Below are 24,598 nucleotides of genomic sequence, written 5' to 3'. Positions count from 1 at the left end.
TCCTATAACATTGCATTTACTAGGTCGAGGTACTAAGTACCACACATCATTCCTAGTAAACTGATTTAGCTCATCCTGCATAGCACTAATCCAGTTATCATCCAACAAAGCTTCCTTAATATTTTTTGGTTCAATAATGGACACAAAACCAAAATGGGATATAATATTCATGCTTAGCAGATTTTGGGTAACAAAACACAGTAACACATTCTCTTGGCTTACCTCGGAGGGGCTTACCTGTGCTGCAGCTTTTCTCCTAGTGGTCGTTCCATCTGTTAGATTTCTGATGATATCTTGACTGGAGTGGTCTTTTTGAACTTTCTTGAACCCTCTCCTCAGAGTTGGAGCTGGTTCAAAAATGATGTCAGGGATTTCCTCTCCTTCTTCCTCAGTTGGATGTTCTGTGTTCAGAGGTTGTATAACAGAAGAGGGAGATGGATCTGCAAATGATTCTTCCTATTTCACACATTGATCATCAATAGAGACATTAATAGATTCCATAACAATTCGAGTTCTTTTATTATAAACTCGATAAGCTCTACTGTTCGGAGAATATCCCAAGAACACGCCATCATCACTTCTAGCATCAAATTTACCGAGGTGTTCTCTATCTCGTAAAATGTAGCAAGGACTTCCAAAAACATGAAAGTATCCCACATTTGGTTTCTTACCTTTCCACAGCTCATATGCTGTTTGATCAATACCTGGTTTGAGAAAGACTCTATTTATTGTATAGCACGCAGTGCTGACAGCTTCAGCCCAAAAATTTGTGCTAAGACCTGCAACATGTAGCATCACTCGAGCCATGTCTAGCAATACCCTATTTTTCCTTTCCACAATGCCATTTTGCTGTGGAGTGATTGGAGCTGAGAATTCATGTGACACACCAAGCTCATGAAAATAGTTAGAAAAAGCGGCGTTTTTAAATTCAGTACCATTATCCGACCTTACTCTTACTATACTGATATTAGATGATTGCTTCTCAACGATCAATTTTTGACTCAAGTTTTTAAAAGACTCAAACGTTTCAGTCTTGTCTTTTAAGAAATTTACCCAAGTGTATCTTGAGAAATCATCTACAACTACTAGCATATAGCTCTTACCTCCAATACTTTCAGATTGAGCTGGTCCCATGAGGTCCATGTGTAATAGCTCCAATACCGTTGTGGTTGTTGTAGAATTTATCACCCTGTGAAGTGCCTTTGTTTGCTTTCCCATTTTGCATTCCCCACATATCTTGTCAGTTTTGCCCCTTAAATTGGGCAAGCCTCTGACACATTGCTTGGAAGATAATTTCAGCAAGTCCTGATAGTTGACATGTCCTATCTTCCTGTGCCAAAGTTTAAAGGTCTCCTCTGTAGATTTTATAGACAAACAAGACTGCAAGCTGGAAGATTCATTAGCTTGAATATGATAACATTTATCAACAGATCTCTTACCTCCCATTATGCCTTCTCCTTTCTGATTTAAGACCAAACATCTTTGTTTGTTAAACCACACGTCTTCATAGTCATCAGCCAAATGACTGACGCCAATCAGATTTGCAGTTAAGCCTTCAACGAATAAAACATTTTTAAGGTTAGGTATACCTGGAGTGTTTACTGTGCCTCGAGCCAGAATATTTTCTTTCCTTCCATCTCCAAATGTGACTGATCCAGTTGTGTTTTCATCCTCAAAAGATGTTAACCAAGATTTGTCTCCAGTCATGTGTCTAGAGCAACCACTGTCAACATACCAGAAATCTCGTCGCTTGTCAGCTAATGCAGTCAAGGCTACCAAACAAGTTGCCTTAATGTGAGAGCTTTGTTGAGCTTTGCTTGTACACGCGAAAAGACATGTATCATTAGTTTCATAAGAATGAAGACACTTACTTTCATTTTTCTTGGTCCAGACCTCTTTTCTTCTTTCAGTTTGAAAGTTCTTCTTAGAAACAATTTCAGCTAGTCTGTTAATGAGTTCTTTTTGTTCTTTAAGCTCAAACTGTAGGGATTCAACCGTACATTTTTCTTAAGAAAACTGTGAGTTTGAAAGCCTTTCATTACACCTAGGTCTGATATGGCCTATCTTACCACAATGATGACAAATAGGAATAAAAGTTCTAGAGTTTGCGTACCTGTTTTTACCAGTGGGGAACTCTTGGTCAATTTTTACTTGGCAGTTTGGGTTTGGTTTGCCTTCCTTCACAATCTTTACATGATCATTAGTGGAGACTTCTTCTTTTTCTACAGAAGGTCTTGATGCTCTTACGAATTTGGTACTTTTGGAATTCTCTCCAGTGTATCCTAACCCACAAGAGCTAGAGCTTTTCCCGATCCGAGCAATTTTGACATAGAGCTAGAGCTGATATCAAACTTGGTGAATCTTTCTTCAATCAATTTTAATTCATCTTGCAGAGACTCATTTTTAGCCGATAATTCCAAGTTCAATGCTTGTTGTCCTTTAACATCCAGTTCTAGTAGTTTGATCCTGTTGAGGCACTCATCTTTTTCAGTCTTCCATGTCAATAACTCTTGGTCATCTTGTAGATCACTCACATGTTTGCTTTTCTCTGATTTCCATGCAGATTGTGAGGATTCCAATAGACGCTCCATCTTTTCTTTTTCAGTTCTCAGAAATTCAACTTCTTTTTCCAAATTCAAGTTTCTAAGTAGAGTTGCCTTTGAAGCTTTGTAGAGTTGTCTGCAGCGGATATTTGTTTCATCATCAGAGAAGGTCTCATCACTTTCTGAATCAGGTAGAAGTGATGATACAAGAGCTAGATTTTCAACTTCTTGAGACTCATCATCACTCCAAGTTGAAAGAAGAGACTTGTTGTTGCTGTTTCCATGCTTCCTATTTCCACAGTCAGTAGAGATATGACCATAGCCACCACACTCATAACATTTAGGCTTTCCTGAGAGGTTTCCCTTGAAGCTCCCTTTTCCACTCTTGCCGTTGTAGTCACTGCTGCTACTGCTTCCTCCGTAAGAGTTTTTCCTAGGAGCATTGGGATTTCTAGAGGAGTTCTTGCCTTTGAGAAATTTTTTGAATTCCTTCGTCAGTAGAGCAAGATCCAATGTTTCTTCTTCTTCTTCTACTCCTTTTACTGCCTTGAAGGCTACTCCCTTATTTTTCTTCTCAGGTTTTAACCTCATCTCATAGGTTTTGAGATTGCCGATGAGCTCATCGAGTGGATACTCATCAATGTCAAATGAGTCCTCTATACTAGTGACTTTTGAATGAAACTTTTCTGGCAAGGCCCTGAGGATTTTTTTTGACAATCTTATCTTCATCGAAAGGTGCTCCCAGACTACGACACTGATCGAAAATATTAAGAATTCTACCATGGAAGTCATCAACGATGATGAAACCGCCCATAGTCATAGTTTCGAACTCAAAGATCAGTGCTTGTAATTTCTGTGCACGTACCTTTTTTATTTCCTTCATATGTAGTCTGTAGAAGGTCTCATGCCTGCTTGGCAGTATCACAGTGACTAATCCTCAGTTTTTCCCGTCAGATAAGGCTGTGAAAATACTATTCTTAGCCTTGAAATCTGCTTGCAAATCACGAACTTCTTCCTCAGTCCAGTCCTTCCTTGGTTTGGGATTAGCAGTGGAAGAGCTTTCTCCTTTTGCTTTTACCATAGGTATAGTCCAGCCATTTTCTACAATATTCCACACATGTTCATCTTGAGCATAGAGATATGATTTCATGTATATCTTTCACTGAGTATATTTTTCACATCCACCATCGAACCATGGAGGACTATTTATAGATCCACCAGCAGCCCTATCACGTGAATGTTCCATCTTTCCTGGTATCACTAGAAAGTTCTAGAACCCGCTCTGATGCCAATTGAAAACACCAGATGGAACAAAAACTCAATGATGTGAATAAATGACAAGACTAGATAATCAACCAGCTCAAGTAAAAAGAACACAAGCTTTTGCTGACGCAGTGTAAACCTCTCCACTAAGGAAACTTCACTGCGAGGCTGTTTACGTAGCCTACACGAAGGATAAATCCACTATATGTAAAGAGAATACAATTACAAGTAGTGATGTTGATCACAATCACTTTACTAGCACACAATGCTAACTTGTTTACAATTACAGAAACTATCCTACACATGTAGCCAATGCTTAGTGTATTCTCTATACTATAGATCTCCCCCTCAGTTGCTTGTATCACGAACTCACTGATCTCATATATGACTCATGATGTGTATGTAGTGAGAAAGCAAACTATATAAGAAACAAATAGAGTTTTGGCATGAAACAGTTGGTGAAGACTAAGCAACACACAAAGAAAACAATTATTTTGAAAGCCAAAAACCTTACATCAGAAAACTGTTTCAAAACCTTTTATAGAGGAGCAAGACTCCCCCTCAATCAAATCTCTTATTGCATCACCGAATAAGATATGTATGTAAAGGTTTTAAAAATAGTAAATAACTTTTCTTATTTTTGTGCATATCCAATCTCCATGTGATATGCAAGATAAAAGCACTTTAATGAAGATAAGCATATCAGATCATCTATCCAATATGCAAATCAAATTAAATCATGTAAAATGATATGCATGAGTCCTGCCTTAAACGCAAGATCAGTGAGGCGATCCTCCTTGATTTTCGCTGCAATATTTGATTCTGCAATCTTCTTCTTGTTCCCTTGATTTACCTAGAATGTAGGAGAAGTATTCTCCTAAAGTTCTGTAATCTCTGATCTCCTAGAGGCAATAGGAAAGTGTGTGTTGAATGGCATTGACCCATACTTACAGATATCACATGGGTTATTTCGTCTTTATAAGAATATATTCAAAGGTGACAGTGGTCAGCCCCTTCAACTCTTTTTTCTTCTTCATCTTATATTAGGAACAATGGCATGAGGCTTAATTAGAACACCAAGCTTTGGATAATTATCGTTACCCTAATTCTAACTTAACAATGAGTTGAATCCCTTCACGTGGGTGATGAATTCTGAAGTTGGCATGATCCAAGTAGTTAATGTATGAGACTGACCCTCTTTTAGGTCTTAATCGATTTTTGTTGCTATTGAATTTCTCTGCCCAGGTATGGGTAAAAAAAAAAAAAAAAACAGGATTAATTTTACACAAATTCTTTGTTGAGTTGTGGAGTATCTTAGAGCAAGTCCACCCGTTGGGTTACTAGGCCACTTACTATTCACTGCTTTTTATATTTATTTTCACCATCTGAGTCACGGGCACAATTTTCAAACTGACCTGGGTCAATTTCGTGACCTTCCAGGTCAGTTTGAAAACTGTGCCCGTGACCTAGAGGGTGGAAATAAACATTAAAAAGCAGTGAATAGTAACTGACTCAGTGACCCGACAGGTGAATTTAGGCCACTTACTATTTACAGTTTTTTTATATTTATTCTCACCCTCTGAGTTACAGGCATAGTTTTCAAACTAACCTGGATCAATTTCGTGACCTGCAAACTGACCCGGTGACCCAAGTAAGTTTGAAACTGTGCCCGTGACTCAGAGGGTGGAAATAAACACTAAAAGTAGTGAATAGTAACTGACCCGATGGGTGAATTTGCTCTTCCGCTACATGCATGCAAGGTAGAAGTGTGACCGTGATTGTCTAGAATACATCATATTTATTTCATTAACTGAAATTTAATTGGTATGTATGTTCAGCCATTCTTATAGTGTATGGATTGAAGATCTAATAGGAGGTGCCCATGTGTTTGGTCTTCACGAGTATCTACATTCTACAGGAGCAGTTGATGAAGAAAAGTAGAAAACGAGTCGTAGGTTTGCTAAAAGCTCAGTTCGCTCCTAGTTTCATTTCTAGGATTCGGGTGTTGTTCTTGTTGCTTTTCAAGGGTTGTATTCTTTAAAAATATAACAATCTTAAAGTGTGTTAGGGTTACAAGAGTCGTTTGGATATAAAATCCTATTTCTCTCGACTATTTCTACGTAGCCATCACATCAGTTTATCCGATCTCTTCCATTTGCTTTACTCCCATGTCCCTCCTCCCAGGGGCGGAACCAGGAATAAGAGTTTGGGGGGGTCCAAATGTAGAAGTAGTTTTCTTTTTTGTCATCTTAACTATAAGCTTGAAGTATATATTAAAATAAACAAAGAATTAATGATAGTTAATGTCTTTTTACAACTATATTAAAGGTGTTGCCAGATAAAATTTAATGTTTGATACATATTTCCCTAATGGAGGTTTTGAAAATATTAAATATAAACCAGAAGCAAAAGGAAAGACTAAAATTAAGGGTTGAAGTGTAGTATGAAACTATGAAATGAGAAAATGATTAATGAATGATTAATGCACAGGGGGTTCTAATACAGTATATACATAGACAAATAAGGAAGCTATTCAAACTGGCAGGGGTCTGGAACCCACCCCCCCAAAAGACCTTAACACAGGTCCGCCACTGCCTCCTCCTCTGTTCATTCTCCTGGCCCCATATATGTTCCTCGATACAGAGACGGTTCCAATTTTCTTGTATATGTTCATCGGTCTCTCTGATATTCCCTTGTTGTGGCATGGCGGGCTACTGCCATGGTGGTGACACCTTTATGTTCATGGTGGCAGCAGATCGCTTTTGATTAGGCTACAAGCTGGGTTGCTTCTGTGGGCCTATGCGTCTGGATCCTAGGCCATGTGAATATGGGGTCTGATACTTAGACTACAAGACCACCTGGCCGCCACATCGTACTTCTCCTTTGTAGAAGCGTAGAACCACAAGCCTACAAGGGTAAGAAGCGAACACTCGTAATTGATAATTCACGGTCCATCTGCCCTAAGTTGCACCCAATAGGTAAGTGCTTGGCTCTATTTCGCATTTCTTCCATTTCAGAATCATTTACCTTCCTGTCTGTTGTTTCTCTGCATCTCCACCACATCCTTCAACCCAAGACATCAACACTTAACTCGTTCAACACCTCCAACTCTTTGCAACAATCTTCAACATCTGAGAGGTAGCACGGTTCTGATTCGCATGACCTCGTCACTCGTCAGTAATATCCAACAGGCTACAGTGCAAGAGTTACCTGCCTCTGATGGCGCAATTAGTTGGTACTGGTACTAGTGCTAATTCATCAAACTTGATGGCTGTGATGGTAGCTTTATTAGGGCAAGTGCCAAACAGCAATACTAGGAGTGTGAAGCTAATTGCTCGTTGATGATCTGCTCTTGAGAACTTTGCCATTTCTTTCTTATATTCACTTTCAAGTGCACAATGCTTTGGTGGGTACGCTCTTGCAGAACTAGAAACATTCAGGCAGTGTATATATAACTCGTAATCTCTGTGTGCGTGTGTCTATCTAGGTTGAAAATGGTCAAGGCTTGGCTTTTAAAGGAAGCGAACTGATATTCGACATAGCATTTGACTCTACTACCATGCAAATGCCCAAGAATTTAAAACTCATAATCATTCCTGGTGACCATTAGCAGAGAGACTGGTAAACAATTTGGGGTCTTATCTGTACTCAGAATTTAAACATTTTTCAATCCTTATGTGAACATATCACAAGTGTAATAGTTAAATATAACTCCCAATCTGAATACTTACTAAAGCCTAGATACTGATAGTGCCAAAGATGCGCACGTGTTATATCCTCTTTTGTGTTAGAAGCATAAGTTTTTGACAAAGTGAAGAGCCGTCTGTCCGTCTGTTTAAACCTGAATTAATCTACTGGTCCATCCTGACAACTTCACATCTTGTACATTCTCCAGGGAAAGTCTAATCTACATTAACCTATTAGTACATCAATGGTAGACGAGCTCCCTACAACAATAGAATAGTTGGGTGCAGTCATAGACTAGCTTGAAACCAAGCCGACCTAGTCTACCATATGGAGTCGATCTACCTTTGTATAGAGGTGGTCTACTTAATGTAAACCCCATACTCTGTTTCTCAAGTTCTTGTTGCTAGTAAAACATTAACTTCCATTACAATTTGCATTATGCAAAAATGTCCTCTGTGACAATTGATTTTTCACTATCAATACAATTTTCAAGTGGAAATTGAAGCTGCTCATAATTTAACTGTCTCGAAGCTTCATATAAAGCAATGCCAACACTTACAGAGAGATTGAGACATCTTACATACGTTTCAACCATTGGAATCCTAAGTGTTCCACCGCCAAATGTTCCACTCTTGCAGTCTTGGAGGGCTTCAGGTGGTAGGCCGCTGGTTTCTGACCCAAATACGAGAAAATCACCTCTTCTGTAAGAAAAATCCTGAAAATAGAACTTTGTTTAGTCATTTTCAAATGCCAAGTATGAATAGCCTCTAATATTCTTTCACGCTTCAGTGTGGGAGGGTGAAAACACTTCCGTATGCTAAGAGGGTATAAATACAGCACTAGAGTATGAGAGGCTTTATAGTAATCCCATAAGAGAATAAATAAAAGAAAAGACTAAGCCTTCATGAAAGTTCATGAATTATTGTCAAAATGAAGCATCATTTTGAGACATTTTCAGCCTACAGTTCATACACTGTAATTCACGATCTCTCTAGCAGATATATTATTGTTTGAACGAGTGAACGGTTCAAAGTTGGTGCATATGAGAAACAAATATTACAGAAATTTGTTTTGAAGCATGTATAACAGCAAAATGACTGCTTATCACAAAAGTGATCTCATGTCAGTTATAGGATTTCAAATGTCTCCATGAATGACTACCAAGCATCATGAGGCCTTGTATCTCTTTCTATGTGCCGGGCCATGACCAAATATTAAGATCAACCAGCCAAATTGCTCATGAGCATATGCTGCATCTCTAGTTTATAACTCTCCTTCTAAAAGTGTAATGCAATAATAGTCGGATATAAAACACAAAAGAAAAAATTAAGTGTAGGTAATGCACTAACAAAAAGATTTCATGACATATTAGATTCACAGCTCAATGCCACAAATAAAAGATAAATAAATAAAATATTCTACGTTGTACAAAGGGTATCTTCGCAGATTTCATTACTGTAAAATCTAATGGAGAGACTAAAACAACAGGAACTTACTGAATGAAATTTTGTCGCTCTCTTTGTAAATGCTAGCAACCGCTTTTCACCATCCTGTAGACATAAAGGAAAAAAGTGAAAAGCTATGTAAAAAGGCCTCCAAATCTCTTCTTTCAATATGGAAATCAGACAAACCTGTTGCCTGAAATAGTCTTGAAACTCTGCCCATGAGCTGTGAACTTTGACAACCACATATCTAACGTTGGAAGTTAATTGTTGAAAACAGACAAGATTTATGTGAAGTTTGAATAACATAAATTCGTTAACTGACTAGGCAAGATTATTTCAGTATTGTGAAGACACAAACACATACTAGCCAAATCATTTCAGTATTGTTAAGACACAAACACATGCATGCAAAAGCATCATATCCTGCCTTGAACCCTATTTTGGGAAAATGGCATGCAACTTTACACTCTTGATATAAAAATTCATATCTTGAATTTCATAAGCAATGTGGATGTCTTTGCATCGCTAATTCACAAGTAAATTTATCAATCTGAAACTCCAATATTCAACAAGTACCCATAAATTTACAGGTGAAACAATAGATCCTAATATAGATTAAAAATTATAAGGATACGGCCAATAGTCCAATCCAGCACGCTTTAATTTTGCATCATCAATCTGAAAGCCCAAGGGCTAATGAAGAATAAAAACATGTTCAGTTGAGGAGAGACATTCTTTTTCTTGCTCTGTAAATGCATAATCTAAAAAGAGAAATGGAGCACAAACTGGCAATATCTACCCCAACCAGATGAAGCCCAACTGCTGATGCTGCACATGTTCTGGCAATGCAACCTGTATTTCCAGGAATCTGCCAAGGACAATAGATATCTCAGAACCAGCCTCGAGAAATTGAGAGATTCATGACCATTAAAAGATACAAAAACAATACTCTCTGAGTCACTAGCTACTGCATTCTTCAGCACCGAAATTCTTTATCTTTTTTTGAAAGAAAAGGTACAATGTGGAAGTACCATGTACAGCTAGGAGTTCAGCATAAGGTACCTGCAGATGAAATTCTTTTTCTTTTTACGTAAGAGCTTTGAGTTTCAAGTATCCTTAGTATTCTTTATTTCTAAAAGGCAAAGATTTTGTAATAATCAGACCTCCACACTGCAGTGGTTAATCACTCCAAGAAATTTAAGGATGTTAAGCTTATGACTCGTGAAGCAACGATAGCATCTAAAACCGAGGACGACTCAATCCTGGCATTTAGTCATGCAGTGCATGATTAAACCACCAAGGTTACCGCTTTGCAGGCAAAATTACACACCCACAAGAATCGATGATACTCAATCTGTCAAGTTTAGTATTGTTTTCAGTTAGACACCAACTTCGAAAGTCAAACACAGACTCGTCGCGCCTATCAAATTTGGGTAAACACACAATTCTTTCACAATTTGATAAAAATTAAAATAAAGTAAAAAAAATCCATAAGAGCAGAACAAAAGGACTTGTGTGTAACTAGCAAGTACCAATCGTACGAGAAAAGAAAATGTGAGTAGTTGAAATAGAATGAAGTAGATTAAAGTTGTTGTTTACCTGAGGAGACACGAGAACGACTTGAAGAATCTTAGTTTGTGAGACTTGCTTGAGTGCCTCCCCTGCCCCATGAGCCAAAGAACAACACTCTTTGCCCCTCTCAGCTGCAACATCATTCACTTCACGTGTTAAAGCAGTTACACACACTCAGACACAGAGAGAGAGAGAGAGAGAGAGAGAGAGAGAGAGAGAGAGAGAGAGAGAGAGAGAGAGAGAGAGTACAGAGTGAGCAGCGAGTGGAGGAGAGAGAGAGGCGGGATTTGCGGTTGAGATGAGCCAAGTATAGAGAAGCAAAGAGAGGAGGTCCTCCTCCTCTGGAGCGAAATGGATTTAAAGCAGAGAAAGGGGTTAGGGTTTTCAAGCCGCTGCTGTCCATTGCCGGCAGCATTTTTACTTATCTCCCTGCCTCACTCACTCTTCTCCAATAAAATCTATATTGCAGCTCCTTGCTTGCTTTGCCCCCTCTTTTGCTCCCCCTATTTACTTATCAAAAACTTTAAAATGATTTTTTATATGTAAATACTTGTTGTATGCTTAATGTTTTCATATGGTTTGAATGAATTATACTACTAATTATAGTTTTTCATTTTAATTTTAGTTATTTATATGTTCTAAAAAAAAAATTACAATAAAATAAACATCTCCTTAAGTGCTAGGTTCCTTTTCACTGTCTGCTTACTGTTTAGCGATTTTAAAACTAGATTAAAATGCAACTAAACTCCACTTTAAAGGGTTACTAAAAGCAGGTATGTTCTCTTATTCCTTCAAGATTCAGTTACATGGTTCGAAATTTGGATACCTTCAAATCATGAGCATTATAGTGTGTGGTTTAGTAGTTACCAAAAGCAGCTAAGTTCTCTTATTCCTTGTTCTATTATTTGAACTTCGATACCTTCATGAGTCTACTCCAATCAAAGATCTCAATTTTATATAAGTAAACGCACCTTTTCAAGTTTAAGCAATTATAAGGTTATTTGTATTCGCATAGCGTACAATACACATCATTTGCTTATTATTCCCCCACAATAGGGGTTATAGTACGTGATTAAGAATGTGTCTGTATTGGGTTAAGATTTTCAATTTTGTTGAAAATGTGCAGAAATAATCAATTCATGAATATCTAAACATCTAACAGTTGATTTGCCAAAATGTGATAAAAAAAGTTAATCTTCAATCGTTGATTAGAAACTCCTCACGAAGTCCTTATTATAATAGTCTTTATTAGGGCCTTGCCCTATATACATATATCTCACAATATCATGCTCAATTTAAAAAGCACAGACCAATATCCCCCTCCAATTCTCCATTATCCTCTTCATCCCTAAATTTCCCAATTAGGTTCTCCATCAAAGACCTGCCCCATTGGGAATATTTGACATCCATTAGGCAGAACAACCTTATCTCCAAAAAAATTGAGGTACCAAATCTAGTCAAGAAAGATTAATAATTATTTTAAGGGCTAATTTTATTTTACCTTCATGATTTTTACACCTTACATCAATTGTGCTCATGAACTTCTAATTTCATCACATATACCTCTGTCATTTGCAATTTTAATCAATCTTGTCCAATCATTAGGCTTTTACTCAAATATTTTTTTTAAATAGAAAACGTGGCTTTTCATCATGTATAATGATGATTCACTAACATGACATGCAAAATTATATCGTAAGTGACAAAAATTTCAAAATATATTACTTTATAGTTTGCAAAAAAAAAAAAGAAGTAAAAGATATGATGAGATTGATTGAAATTGGCAAGTACAAAGACACCCGTGATGAAATTAGAAGTGCATGGGCTAGATATCCAAAAAGTTTATGAGTCGTAGGGCATATCGAAATCATTAAATCATTGCAAGTCAAATAACATTAAAAGTGTTGGTTTCAGAAGATGAAATGTCTAATATTTCTTCACCTGGAAAACTCATTGGATTGCTGCGAGTTGAATGAATGGGCGGCGCTTTAGAAGAAGCGATTTGTTACCAAGTCATATATTATTAGGAATAACGAAAGCATCTCTAAATACTCAAAGTTTCATATCTGAAGCAAGTTTTCAAGAACTGTCGGAAAGTGACTTCGATGTAAATGTTAGGAAAGTAAAATAAATTTTAATTTTAATGTCAAAAAAAGAAAAAAAAGAAAAAAGTTATAAATGTAAACTTCCCCGTTTAAAACGACCCAAAAGCCAAGCGGGTCTCGTCCTCAAAACACAGAGAGAGATACAGAGAGAGAGAGAGAGACAGAGATAGAGAGACGGTATCGGATTACAATCCCTAATTAGGGCCAAACGTCTCCAATCCACCACTCGACCACCAACATCAATAATTTCACTTCTGGTTAGTTTCCCACTTGGATACTTCATTATCAATTTCTCTGCGTTTCGACTTTTGCGGTTCTTGATTTTCGTTTGATTTGTGGCGATGCTCAAATTAGGATCTGAGATTTGTGTTTTGGATACATATCAATTGATTTCAAATTGTTCAATTTGATTGGGGTATTAGGTTTGTGTTTGACTATTTCAGTTTCTTTGTCTAGCAGAAGGAATTTATTTCACGATTCTTTTCCTGTTTTCTGGAATTTAGTTATTCTTGTTTTCGATGAAAAAAGAAAATAATATGTTGTGGATAATATGTTGTGGAGAGGCTGACGAAAACTGAATTGAATTCTGATTGAGGTGGTAGTTTATGTTATGGATTGTGTCAAAAGTTGCACCACTAATTCTGTTTCTGGTTTTATAATTTGCCACTCCTAGAAGTTATTCTGATTAATCGTGTCAACTAACCATTTATGTTTTATACCAAAAGCTATAAACTGATTTCCTTTGTTTATACACTAAACATATCACTTATACATTTACTTTTAGACAATAAAATCCCGGTAAGAACAAGAAAGATTAATCAATATTTTCATGTTATAGCCACTCTTATTTGCCGTTTTAAAATGTTTGACACTAGTCTGACCAGTTATTGGTAGCCTTAATTTTCATATATGAGTCTTTGTCAAGCAATGTTCATCAACCGCTCGGACCAACTTTGTGTGGTCGCGTTATTGTGGCATGTTAAAAAACATCACTCCTAGTTTTGTCTCTGTTTTGAAAACCCGCTTGCTATAGTGGTCTGTAAGAGATAGATAGCTGAAGATTACAGAAGATTTTCTCATGGTACCACAAATTGAATCCTTTCTATGTTTTCTAAGATGAACTTTTATAATCTTCCTTTTAAATTTCTTATGTGATTATAGCTGATAAAAAAAATGTAATCTGAATATCGTAATGTTTTCAACTAATCTAATCAAAGTAGTTTAAGTTTAGTTCTGAATGGTGTCATTGGAGGCCCATGTGCTCATAATTAATTGGGAATTATATATCAAAATGCCATCTTTTCATGAAATGTTGGGAGTTGGCCCTTCACTTTCTTAAAGACCACACTGAGTATATACATTAATTTTATTATGTAAATCCAGTAATGTATATTAATTGTAACCACTGGGCACTCTTTTTAACTAAATCTTATGGAGTATTCTCTGTTTTTAAACTAAATTCAGATGTGTAAAGCTGTGTGGATGTACATGAGATGTAATCATCCTGGAAAACAAGGGCCATCCACACCATTTCACAAATACACGGGATTCTTTCTCTTTTTAATTTTAGGTGATAAGTTTTTCTGTCAACAGAAAAATTATCTCAATAATGGTGCATATTGATAAAGAAACATTTTTACATGGTGCATATTGAAAAAGAAACATTTTTACAAAGATCAGATTTAAGTGTCACTTCAATGTCTAAATAGCTTGAAAGCTGCTTGTCAAACAGTGGATTCCTGTAAACAGCCTAAGCAAACTTGTCACTTTGCAAATGGACAAAGGAGTGACTCCTAGCCTCTTTGTTAATGATGGTTCATTCCTGGAAAGGTTCAAACAACTTCAACAAGAGAAGGAAAATGAGAGGGGCGCTTCAGTAGAGGATTCTAAGCTAGGTAAAGCTGTTTCACGGAACCTTACCATTGGTAAAACCAGTACTGAATCGAAGGCTAATGATACACGCAAGACCACGCATGCTGCTTCGGGTGGTAAACTTGCTTTCAGCTTGAAACAGAAGTCAAAGATTGTGGCCCCTCCTGTTAAGTTAGGAGCAGATGAGGATGAAGATGGAGCAGATATTGTAAATGTTTCTGGTGATGCACCAACTAAACGACAAAAGTTGGGTCAGCCAGATGCGGCAGAGGAATCTTCTGGACAAGTGGATGTTGGTAATTACCGCTTTTATGCCTATTCTCTAGTCTGGTTGAGTCACAATGAAGTTCTTTGTTTCAATAGTAAAATTTTCTGCATTAACATTATGCATGCGATAATTAATTTTCTTTTATGTCATATGATACTGAAACAGAAATTTATATGTCCACTCTTGCTGTTTTAACTCTTGAATTTGTCTCGGTTTATCATTCAATTCTTCCGCTTTTTTTTTTTTGTTTTATTTAAACTTTTACATCCTCGTAAATATTTGTTCTATTCTGCATTTTTTATCTTAAATGTTTTACTTGACATAATGTTTTTGGCATCTTCAATTAATTTTCTACACACTTCCCCAGGAAGAGATTTTGATTTATGTTTCTCACATATGTAAGGCAAGTTGGAGTCTAGCTAAAGTTCTTAGTTCAATGAATTTCTACATATCCAGATAGAGTTCTTTCTTCATGGGTGGTTTCTGGAGCCGCAGTTGTCACCCTTTTTTGCTGCCTAGTTACTTAGTTGAGAAAGGGAGCTCTTAGATGTTATTTCCTACCTTTGGCCAAAATAATAACAGCTAAAGTAACCTGAAACTGGCCCCTTTCGTTAGGATGCTGTTATTGAGAAAATCATCTCAGTAATTGTCTTCTCTACTGATGAAGTAGTCTGGCTGAAGAGGACAAAACATTCTTGAATATTTCTCATCTCATGAATGCAGCTTATTCCTTAAGTTCCTATCAACATTGGTGGAAAGAGATGTTCAATGAAAGAATTGGCATATTTGGCACGCCTGCTACAAGAGTAATTTGCATTCCCTAGTTCATGCTCTCGGTATTAATCAGTTTTATAAGTGATATGCAGCACCACCTTCCCCAACTGATTCTACAGTGAAGATAGTTGCTGACAAACTAGCAAGTTTTGTGGCTAAACATGGAAGGCAATTTGAGCATATTACACGACAAAAAAATCCAGGAGATAACCCCTTCAAGTAAGTAGTCTATGAAGTTTTGACTTATTATTCTTATCTTTTGCAGTCTCAAATCTATCTGTTGGCATTTATAGACGAGCATTTTTAAAACCTAAGGGAATAATTTGGAGTATATAGCAACTTTGTTATTACATTGCTTAATTTCCCCATTGCCTGGTTCTGTTTTCATTGTTACCTAATGCTGGCTCATAAGCACTTTGTTTTGCCATTGTGATTCGTTTGCAGATTTTTATTTGATGAGAGCTGTGCTGATTACAAGTATTATGAATATCGGCTTGCTGATGAGGAGAAAGCCCTCAGACAGACCAGGGAGTTTGAATCATCACGTAATGGTATATTTAAAAAATATTTTCTAGTTTACTTATATTAAACCATGTTCATTCAAATATGTTTGCATCTGCTTAAGTAGGTTGAAGCATCAAAATTTGGTGTTCTAAGTTTTTGTGGGTGTGAAAGAGATAGAAAATACAAGACTTGTTTCTCTTCTATGTCCTGCTTGGTCGATAGGGTATCTTTCACATTTTTCGTGAATTGCTGAACAGTAGTCTTAAAATTGTAACTACAATAAATAGTGATGAACCAAAAGTTTGAGATGGTATATTATTTTTTTGCTGACTGAAATTGATTGTTTAAAGTTTTTTTTTTTTATCGGGAATTCTTAAAGAGTTTCCTTGATTAGGCAACACAAGTGACTTTCCACGGATGAAAAGTTATATATGTTGTGTGAAACGTCCCATTTTGTTTTGTTCTTCTTTATTTGTGTGCCCTTGGCTAGGATTCAGTTCCTTGGGGCGGTGGTCGTCTTTGAGGCCTCTTTTGTGCTAGGACTCATGATATTCTCCAATGCTGCAGTTTTATGCGTATTTTGGTGATTCATGATATATAAAACCGCAGCAAAAAGCTTGATACATTAACAACAACCAAGATTGTCATTGTCATCTTTTCCTGGAAGTTTACCTCTGTTTTCTTTTTGCGAGACTGAGTTTTTTTTTTTGGGGTGCCATTTGTGTAGGAGGTTCAAGCATGTCAGCTTCTAAATCCACAAGTGGTTCCCAAAGGTCTACTTTGAAGCATCCAAGTTATCAAACTCCTGCCTCTGCATTGTATGAAGCCACCGAGGATCCAACATATGGGACTTCATTGGGAAGGACAGGTGTGTGGTGTAACATTTTCTGTTGCTTTAGCCAGATTCTTCGTTGGAGACATAAATTATGCCGTTGGGGGCATATTGCTCCTGTAATGTACTTCAATAAACCTTAATTTCTGCCTGTGTGTTTTCGTGCTGCTTGCTCCAAGGCTTCTCTTTTATTGCTTGCCATACCTAATAACTTCAGGCTCTATCAGTAGTGTCACTTAGCTGTGTTCATTTGTGTTGGTACCTTCATTTATCTCGATGTTTTGGAGGCTTTATTGAGTACACTCTGCTTCTCTTTTTTCCCCCTCGATTTTCCTGAACTTATGGTTTATATTTCCACTTATAGGTGAGTCTAGTGGGCCAACAGGTGCAGATCCTATTGCCATGATGGAATTCTATGTGAAAAAGGCAGCACAAGAAGAGAGGAAGAGACAACCTAAACAGTCAAAAGATGAAATGCCCCCACCTGCGTCTCTTCAAGGTTCATATATACTAGTGATTGACACCAGAAGTTTGCCTATTGTTATCAGAAACATGTTCCATTTCTGGTCCGTTGATATTGGTTTCTTTTATAATAAATATCTTTTATCTTCAATTTTTGGCACAGCGCCTTCGCTTAAAAAAGGTCACCACATGGGCGATTACATCCCACAAGAAGAGCTGGAGAGGTTCATGGCTGCTTGTAATGATGCAGCTGCGCAGAAAGCCTCCAAAGAAGCTGCAGATAGGGCCAAAATACAGGCTGATAATGTGGGTCATAAACTCTTGTCTAAAATGGGTTGGAAAGAAGGTAAATCACATTGCATTGGTTTCTAGTATTTGTACCATGCTGTAGTGTCCTTTCACAAGGAGAAACCTGATGGATGACCGGACTTCAGGTGAGGGTCTGGGAAGCTCCAGAAGAGGAATTTCAGATCCCATTATGGCAGGTAACGTCAAGAAGGACAATTTGGGGGTTGGTGCTCAACAACCTGGAGAGGTGACTCCTGAAGATGATATATACGAGCAGTACAAGAAGCGGATGATGCTTGGTTACCGTTACAGACCTAATCCTCTGGTATTACCCTTTTTAGTTTTCTCGTTCTCCTTTTGTTTGTGATTTTTATTTTTATTGATTTATGTTTCATATGACCTTCTGACATGATATTTTGGGTTGCAGAACAATCCGCGTAAAGCATACTATTGAATGCTGATGGGTTTAGAAGTTCATTGGGAGTTGAACTTATGGAGTAAAAGGAAATTGGATTGGTAAATTAGTGAAGGAACAAATTTGTATTTGAAGTCAACGTTTTGTGAAGTTGAGTGTTAATCAAAAGAAAGTCTGATTATTTTTCTTATGGGTAATGTTTATTATTCTTTTTGTGAAAATTTTCTTTTGGGTAATGTTTTATTATTCTTTTTGTGAATACGTTTCTTCAGAACTACAAGTTGAGTTGTGTATCTCGTGTAATTGCCTAGACTTCCACTATGGATTCCGCCGACGGTTCCATCGCACTAGAACGGAAGGACACAGGTGACACTATTGTCATCCAAAGGTTATACATTAGGCACCTACAGGAGTGAAAATGGGAATTTGCATTGCCCTCTTTGCGATTTGGCCTAGGCTAATCACTGCTGTTCATATGTTGCAAGTTTTGGATTACCTCAGAATAGATGGTTATTCAGTGGTGATGTTCGTTCAGCATGGGAAGGGCTAATACCGCTTAAAGAGGACACGAAACATCGGGCAGCAGAGAACTCTATTACTATCCTTACCAGGTTTTGCGAGGCATACATGAGGAATGCCTATAAATCTCGTTTGGTTTGCGGAAAGTGGACATCGGGAAATGAAAGTTGTTTATTTCTTGCGTCTGAGATGCAAAAACAAAAGAAATGCTTGCTTGAAGCAAATGAAATTAAGAGGAAAAATGGTTATTTTCGTACTCTAATGCCAAAGTAAACATCGGGAAAGGAAAGTCGTTCATTTCTTGCGTTTGGGATGCAAAAGAAAATGAAATGATTTTCTGAAGCAAAGGAAAATAGAGTGGAAAATCATTCTTTACATACTCTAAATGAATAACTTTCTCCATTCATTTCCTTGATTTATTACTCACAATACATTATTATATTACATTATTTACAAATTTTTTAACAACTTTTCAAATAACTTTTCTTATAGTACCAAACATTGAAATAGAAAGTTCTTCAGAAATTTCATTTCCCTTTCTATGGGAAAGACAAAGGAATTATTTTTCTTTCCACGAACCAAACGAGGCTAAAGGAATAGGTTCCCCCATTCTTTCATTGCATTTATTACTCACAACACATTATTTTATTTTATTAAATACAAACTTTTTAACAACTTTCCCTATGTCACCAAACATCAGAATGAAAAATTCTTCGAAAATTTAATTTCCTTTATAACAGGGAAGACAAAGTAATTACTTTTCTTTCCGCAAATCAAATGAGGCCACAGAGTATAGAGCAAAGTTTGGCGACCTGTGTGTGATATGGACACAACAATTTCCCAAACTCATATGGACAACAACAGTTTCCCAAACTCATATGGACAACAACAGTTTCCCAAACTCGATTAAACATTGAACTCGAGTGCTTATTCTGCCAAATGTTCCATGGCGCATCGTTAGTTTATGGTTTTTTACAACCTAAACCCTAAATCTCTAAATGACGACTTGTAATTCAATTTTTTTTTTGGCAAGAAGGACTTGTGATTCTAGTGATTTATATATTAAATGGCTCAGAGTTCAGATATTGTCAGTTCTCACATGAATAGAAACACTGATTTTCTTGAGCAGTCAAATTGAGCTATCTTAAAGAAAAAAAAAAAAAAAACAAATTTAAGCCAGAAAATCTACTTCCCGAGTTTCATGTAGTGAAAGATTTTGATGAAGCCTCCCATAACTAATTTTGTTTTTTGTCTCCACCTCGCTCAAGTCAGGCGGGCTAACTAGTCACGGCTCACTGCCAGCCCACCTAAATACCCATATGAGAACTTTGATTATTCGTTTTTTTTTTTTTTACCCTTAGCCCACTGCTCACTCGACCCTTACATATGCCAGTGAGAATTGAACCCATGACCTTTACAATGTTGGAATTATAACTTACCAACATGTCACAGTTCACCAGCAGTACTTTAATTATTTAATGAAATTATTTCTTAATAAAATAAATAAGGAAAAATCCAAATTGCTAAGTTCCTAGTAAATAAATGTGTAATTATTTTGATGCAAACCCTTGAAATCCTACATTAACTGAAGCCATATGCGATCAAGCTAACTCGAAATAGATTGAAATTTCCACATCCACACCAACATATGCTACCGTTCTCCTATTATGTCACTGAAATAGCAAAGGAATTTACAAAACAAAAAGAACTTGCTTTCTTCTTCCTTTCCCATTTTCCTACTGCTAGCTTTACATGAACAAGTCAGGGAGAAGGTTTTGAATTAATTGTGTTTCTGTTTACTTGAACAACTGCACTTCGCCTTTGTATCCCTGAGTGTCTGCACCAAAAATTGAAGACATTTTAGAGGAAATATATAGGTGGTTGGCTTTCATGTGGATTGCATTCAAGTTCATTTATACCTTAACCTGTTTCTGCAGGTCTTTAATGTGCTCAACTGCCAACTCCAACATTTCGGCTGTGTTTATTTGCTGCCAGGGATTCAACATTCAAAATGTAAAGTTACCCATTCAAGAAAACATGCACTTACTACAGTTGTGGTTAATGTGGAAAATTTTTTCCTACCTTGTCCATGTTTGGGAAAAGATCTTGCAGTTTCCTCATTCTCTCACTAATCCGCGTTCTTCTCATCTGAAATACGATATCGACGGTCAAGGATTGATACAACAGTCTGGCTAATACAATAATGTAATGCTAATGAAGCAATGTGATCAAAGAGATTTACCCTCTCTGCAATGCTTCGTGGGTGAGTCGCGAAGCCTCTTTTGGCACGAATTTTACATGGAATGGAATCTTGAAAATGTAGAAGCTTCTCCATAGCAGGCATCTCAAAATGTTTAGGCAAGCTCAAATGATGAGTAAGAGCGTAACTGCGGTGTCCAAAATCCACATTCTGCTGGAAAAAAAAAAAAGTACTAACGTGAATAACAGATTGCCAAGCAAGAGGATTAAAGTAGTAGGTTCACGGGGAGTGAAGAAAAAAAAGTTCAAAACTTACCTGGGTGTCCAATGCAGTCGTAGTAGAAAACTTGTTCCCATCATTATCTCTGCCTCTTTTGAGGTCAGGAAATGCAGAATTGTCCCACGTATCATTTGAATAGTCAGGTATGTAATGTGAAATGCTACCATTAGTAGCATTTCCTAAGCTTTGATCCGGTTCACTAACGTCTCCTATGTTTCCATTCCCAATTTCAGCAATTCGAGGCAAACGTCTGGACTCTCTTGAGTATGGAGTTGATGCAGCAGAGGAGAAACTAAATTGGGTATTCAACCTAGAAGTTGATGGACTAGCTTCTCCAATTGTACCATTGCCTACTCCAAAACTTGAAGCATCTTTCATCAGATTGAAGCCTGTTTGTCATTGTATAGGAATGATATTTAGCAAACAAACAGAAGATGTTTCCAAGATATTTCCAGTGACAATAACCATCCAAATTGAACCTTTTAATGACCCATACTGTTTCCTCACACATGCGCTCTGCAATATCTTTTGGTGACTAGATACGCAATTAGAAAATGGAAAGTGGGAAATATTGGAAAGGGAAAGCCCATATATAAAGATTAGTACTGAAAAGGGAATATAAAAAGGAAAAACCAAACAAAACAGAACTCATGTGATTGACAATCAATTCCACTTTCCAGCTAAGAAAAGATGGTTTCGGAGTTAAAAGGTTTTTAACCATTTACAAATTGAGTAAACACTGCTAGATTTAGTTGAAGCCTAAATGAATTTGCAGCCAAGTTTACACAAGTTGGGAACCAAAGCAGCATAGATCACAATTTTCTCAACTTGTTAAATGCTTTAAAAGTTGAAAGTCATGTGAGCAAGCAATAAAGAAATAAGCAATAAAAAGTTCATACCATTGTCAACGTTTAAGTTGGGGAAGAATCCAGCTGGAGAGCTAGTTTGCCTAACAAGATTAGAGCGATTTCCAACACCCATTTTCGATTCCATCGAGTTCTCCAAGACGGTAGATTTGAAAGCACCAAAGGAGGAGGCATTATCCAAAGGATGAACTTGTTGAGTCTGGTACATCATCTGAGGAGAATTTGAGTAACCGCTCTGTTTCGAAACACAGTCCCCTGCTTCTTGCTTCACAGGCCTTCCTTGGAACAGATGGTGCGCATTATTATTGGAACCATTGTCAGTTTCAGGTGCATTACATGATGAAATGAACCTTGCCAAGACGGTTTCCACTTCGGGGCTGGAAGGTCGAGGATATCGAAAATCTCGAAAATCCTCACATACAGCATCACCATTGTTGTCAACAAGGTCCAGCAAAACTGAGGTCGGAGCAGACCGATACCGCATTAGGCCAGAGCTCTGTTGCTGTTGTGACTGTTGTTGTTGGAAACTATTTGATGAATCCAAGAATTCTGCGTGGTTCTTCCTCAACTCTGCTTCGGAAGACTTAAAGTTTGGACTGTACAAAAGGCTACTCATAGTATTTTGCAGATTCTGAACAGCACCCACAATTTCTTCTTTCCTTGCTTCAAGCTTAATCTCTCGAAAACTCAAAGACAATAAAACAATTGGGTGGTCGGTTTCAGCTTCATATGCTTGGGAACAAGATCTTGATTTTGAGAAAGGCCCAGATAAGATCTGCATGAAAAAATAAGAGATAAGCAAGAGGATTCCAAATGAAAAAGCTTCAAACCTGAAAACATGACATTACGTACCAGAGTCTAACTGTGTAGATGGGAACAAGCTCTGAGGTCTTAGTGAATAGAGAGGCCAAATGAGCAGAGTTGCACTGCCGAGCAAAATAAAACCAGGTCTGGTAAGAACAGTGAGAAGTCAGAATCTTTATGGAGTTTTGGTCCTATGCAATGATCGAAACTAGCTTCGATCAAGACAAGAGATTCCTCTTTGAGAAACAAAAACAACATGAATTGTACAACTATAGCTATTAAAGGAAAAACACCCATTTTGAGCTGTAAAAGATTGAGTTTCAATAATTGTTCAAGTACCTCCTTTCCTTTCCTTTTTCTGGGTCTGAATCTGAGTCAGCAACCAACAGTCTCCTTTGGGAAAGAAAGCTTGGGAGTGACCGCAAAATATTGTGCAGTGTGTTGATTGATGTGCGTTGTGTGATATATGTACTAGAATGCTCCATCACCGCCCCCCATTTCTGATTTTATTACCCTAATGCCATTGACCATGATGGCATCCATGGCACGTCAGCACGGCAGTTTTGACCACACTAACCCTCTCCTCTCAAACTGGGATTTGGTTTGCTCTGGAAGAAACAGGCAGATGTTTTGTTCTTCTTTATTATGTGATTGTTTTTCTTTTCTTCTTTTCTTTCTTGTTTATCTTTTTGATGGGATAGATGTAGATAGAGTTTTGTTTTCTTTATTTCTGCATGAAAACAACTTTTTTTGAGAAGATAATGGTATAGGGTGCTTTGCTTATGGACCAAGCGACTCCCCAGTCTGAACAAGGCTAGTCTACTCTATAAAGCTGGCTGCTTATGATTGGAGTAAAACTAAAACTAAATGCGGCTTCTGTTTAGAAACCAGAAAATGGTTTTGGTATTTGGTATTTGGTTGAAGGGAAGAGACACTGATAGGTGCATGCATATACTCTTGCTTAGCCAAGCACTAACGATAACAACAACCATTTAAGAAGAGATTAAGATGCATGCACTTTTGGGTGCCAGAAAGTAGCTGCTCAAATTTCATTTGTAAAAATGAGTTTCAGATAGGAATACGAATCAAAAGAACATATATATGCTATCGCCGTAAATATTCCCAGTTATAATCGAATGATTGGAAAGGTGGATCACTAAGTTACAAGATGCTCAAAATTTTTAGAGTTTATCTCTTAGTATATATGGATTGAACATAGCTCCAATTATCGAGTATTTACCACGCTCACCCACCTTCAACCTCCCTCGTAACACACCACCTAGCTATCCCATAAGTTCCATGGTAGATGGAACAATTTATATATGGAACACCTGTTGGTTAATTTACTGATAATATTATAGTAAGTAGCTAGTTATTACTGTGTCACATGATCACGAAGACATGAATTATTGAAGATCATGAAACGCCACTGTGGCCGCATTAGTTTGGAGGTATGAGGTAAAAGGCTCGGACCGAGGAACATGAAGTTGACCTTTTATTGACATATTCAAGTATATATGAATGCAAACATAAACGTCCAAAGACCAAGACCTTCATTATCAGTATGTCCCCGGCCAGTAGCGAACGAAACTGTTACCTCACTTGCACACAGCAATGGGAGAAAAAGAAGGCTAGTGTCAACTAGTTATAAATCTCCTCAGAGATTCTTAGATAGGGCAGCCGTGTCTGGCGGTACGTTCAGGTCGATTAATATATAGGGTTCTTGACCAAAAGCCCCAAAATGAGCCAAAGTTAACCCACTTACCCCATCAACAGATTTTTATTCCCACTAACCCAATTTCACATCAAATAACCATTTTACCCTCAACTCAATTAAATAATTACAACCACTGCCACCATTACCACTGCGCGGATCTCTCTCTCTCTCTCTCTCTCTCTC

The 24,598-nt window shown here is 37.3% G+C and overlaps 3 protein-coding genes across 6 annotated transcripts; 1 reads left to right on the top strand and 2 right to left on the bottom strand.

The window, feature by feature from the left end:
• Positions 1-7,876: 7,876 nt before the first annotated feature.
• LOC112203341 (putative tRNA (cytidine(34)-2'-O)-methyltransferase) lies at positions 7,877-11,008 on the bottom strand. Its single transcript, XM_024344326.2, has 7 exons — positions 10,760-11,008; positions 10,538-10,641; positions 9,738-9,806; positions 9,573-9,631; positions 9,125-9,185; positions 8,990-9,043; positions 7,877-8,208 (listed from the first exon to the last, which is right to left on the bottom strand). The coding sequence occupies exons 1-7, from the start codon at positions 10,923-10,925 to the stop codon at positions 7,930-7,932; spliced, it is 792 nt and encodes a 263-aa protein (XP_024200094.1). The 5' UTR covers positions 10,926-11,008; the 3' UTR covers positions 7,877-7,929.
• A 1,712-nt stretch (positions 11,009-12,720) lies between these two features.
• On the top strand, positions 12,721-18,227 carry LOC112192357 (SURP and G-patch domain-containing protein 1-like protein). Of its 2 annotated transcripts, none has more exons than XM_024332044.2 (9): positions 12,721-12,872; positions 14,348-14,783; positions 15,622-15,748; positions 15,974-16,080; positions 16,761-16,901; positions 17,230-17,364; positions 17,491-17,673; positions 17,762-17,940; positions 18,043-18,227. In XM_024332044.2, the coding sequence occupies exons 2-9, from the start codon at positions 14,390-14,392 to the stop codon at positions 18,067-18,069; spliced, it is 1,293 nt and encodes a 430-aa protein (XP_024187812.1). In that variant the 5' UTR covers positions 12,721-12,872; positions 14,348-14,389; the 3' UTR covers positions 18,070-18,227. The 2 variants fall into 2 exon arrangements, with proteins under 2 accessions (XP_024187812.1, XP_040374001.1); XM_040518067.1 differs by having other exon boundaries at positions 12,725-12,872; positions 14,325-14,783.
• A 1,850-nt stretch (positions 18,228-20,077) lies between these two features.
• On the bottom strand, positions 20,078-23,172 carry LOC112193490 (transcription factor bHLH130). Of its 3 annotated transcripts, none has more exons than XM_024333665.2 (8): positions 23,038-23,172; positions 22,747-22,844; positions 21,928-22,669; positions 21,065-21,417; positions 20,792-20,962; positions 20,632-20,697; positions 20,469-20,537; positions 20,078-20,386 (listed from the first exon to the last, which is right to left on the bottom strand). In XM_024333665.2, exons 3-8 carry the CDS (start codon positions 22,508-22,510, stop codon positions 20,330-20,332), a joined length of 1,299 nt encoding a protein of 432 aa, XP_024189433.1. In that variant the 5' UTR covers positions 22,511-22,669; positions 22,747-22,844; positions 23,038-23,172; the 3' UTR covers positions 20,078-20,329. The 3 variants fall into 3 exon arrangements, with proteins under 3 accessions (XP_024189433.1, XP_024189440.1, XP_040368850.1); XM_024333672.2 differs by having other exon boundaries at positions 20,314-20,386; positions 20,792-20,959; XM_040512916.1 differs by having other exon boundaries at positions 20,314-20,386; positions 22,747-22,820; positions 23,038-23,163.
• Between the last annotated feature and the right edge of the window lie 1,426 nt (positions 23,173-24,598).

Source organism: Rosa chinensis, chromosome 1, assembly GCF_002994745.2.
Source record: "Rosa chinensis cultivar Old Blush chromosome 1, RchiOBHm-V2, whole genome shotgun sequence".
Classification (NCBI taxonomy): domain Eukaryota; kingdom Viridiplantae; phylum Streptophyta; class Magnoliopsida; order Rosales; family Rosaceae; genus Rosa; species Rosa chinensis.
This window is presented reverse-complemented; position numbering and strand designations above follow the sequence as displayed.

Coding starts and splice junctions, on each gene's coding strand:
- LOC112203341 (XM_024344326.2), bottom strand. CDS start 10,925: ATGCTGCCGGCAATGGACAGCAGCGGCTTGAAAACCCTAACCCCTTTC. Junction 9,186..9,572: donor GCTGGATTGGACTATTGGCC/GTATCCTTATAA, acceptor TTCCAACGTTAG/ATATGTGGTTGTCAAAGTTC. Junction 9,044..9,124: donor AAGACTATTTCAGGCAACAG/GTTTGTCTGATT, acceptor TTATGTCTACAG/GATGGTGAAAAGCGGTTGCT.
- LOC112192357 (XM_024332044.2), top strand. CDS start 14,390: ATGGACAAAGGAGTGACTCCTAGCCTCTTTGTTAATGATGGTTCATTC. Junction 16,902..17,229: donor GACTTCATTGGGAAGGACAG/GTGTGTGGTGTA, acceptor TTCCACTTATAG/GTGAGTCTAGTGGGCCAACA. Junction 17,365..17,490: donor CCCACCTGCGTCTCTTCAAG/GTTCATATATAC, acceptor TTTTTGGCACAG/CGCCTTCGCTTAAAAAAGGT.
- LOC112193490 (XM_024333665.2), bottom strand. CDS start 22,510: ATGAGTAGCCTTTTGTACAGTCCAAACTTTAAGTCTTCCGAAGCAGAG. Junction 21,418..21,927: donor CAACTTAAACGTTGACAATG/GTATGAACTTTT, acceptor AATGACAAACAG/GCTTCAATCTGATGAAAGAT. Junction 20,963..21,064: donor CGACTGCATTGGACACCCAG/GTAAGTTTTGAA, acceptor TTTTTTTTCCAG/CAGAATGTGGATTTTGGACA.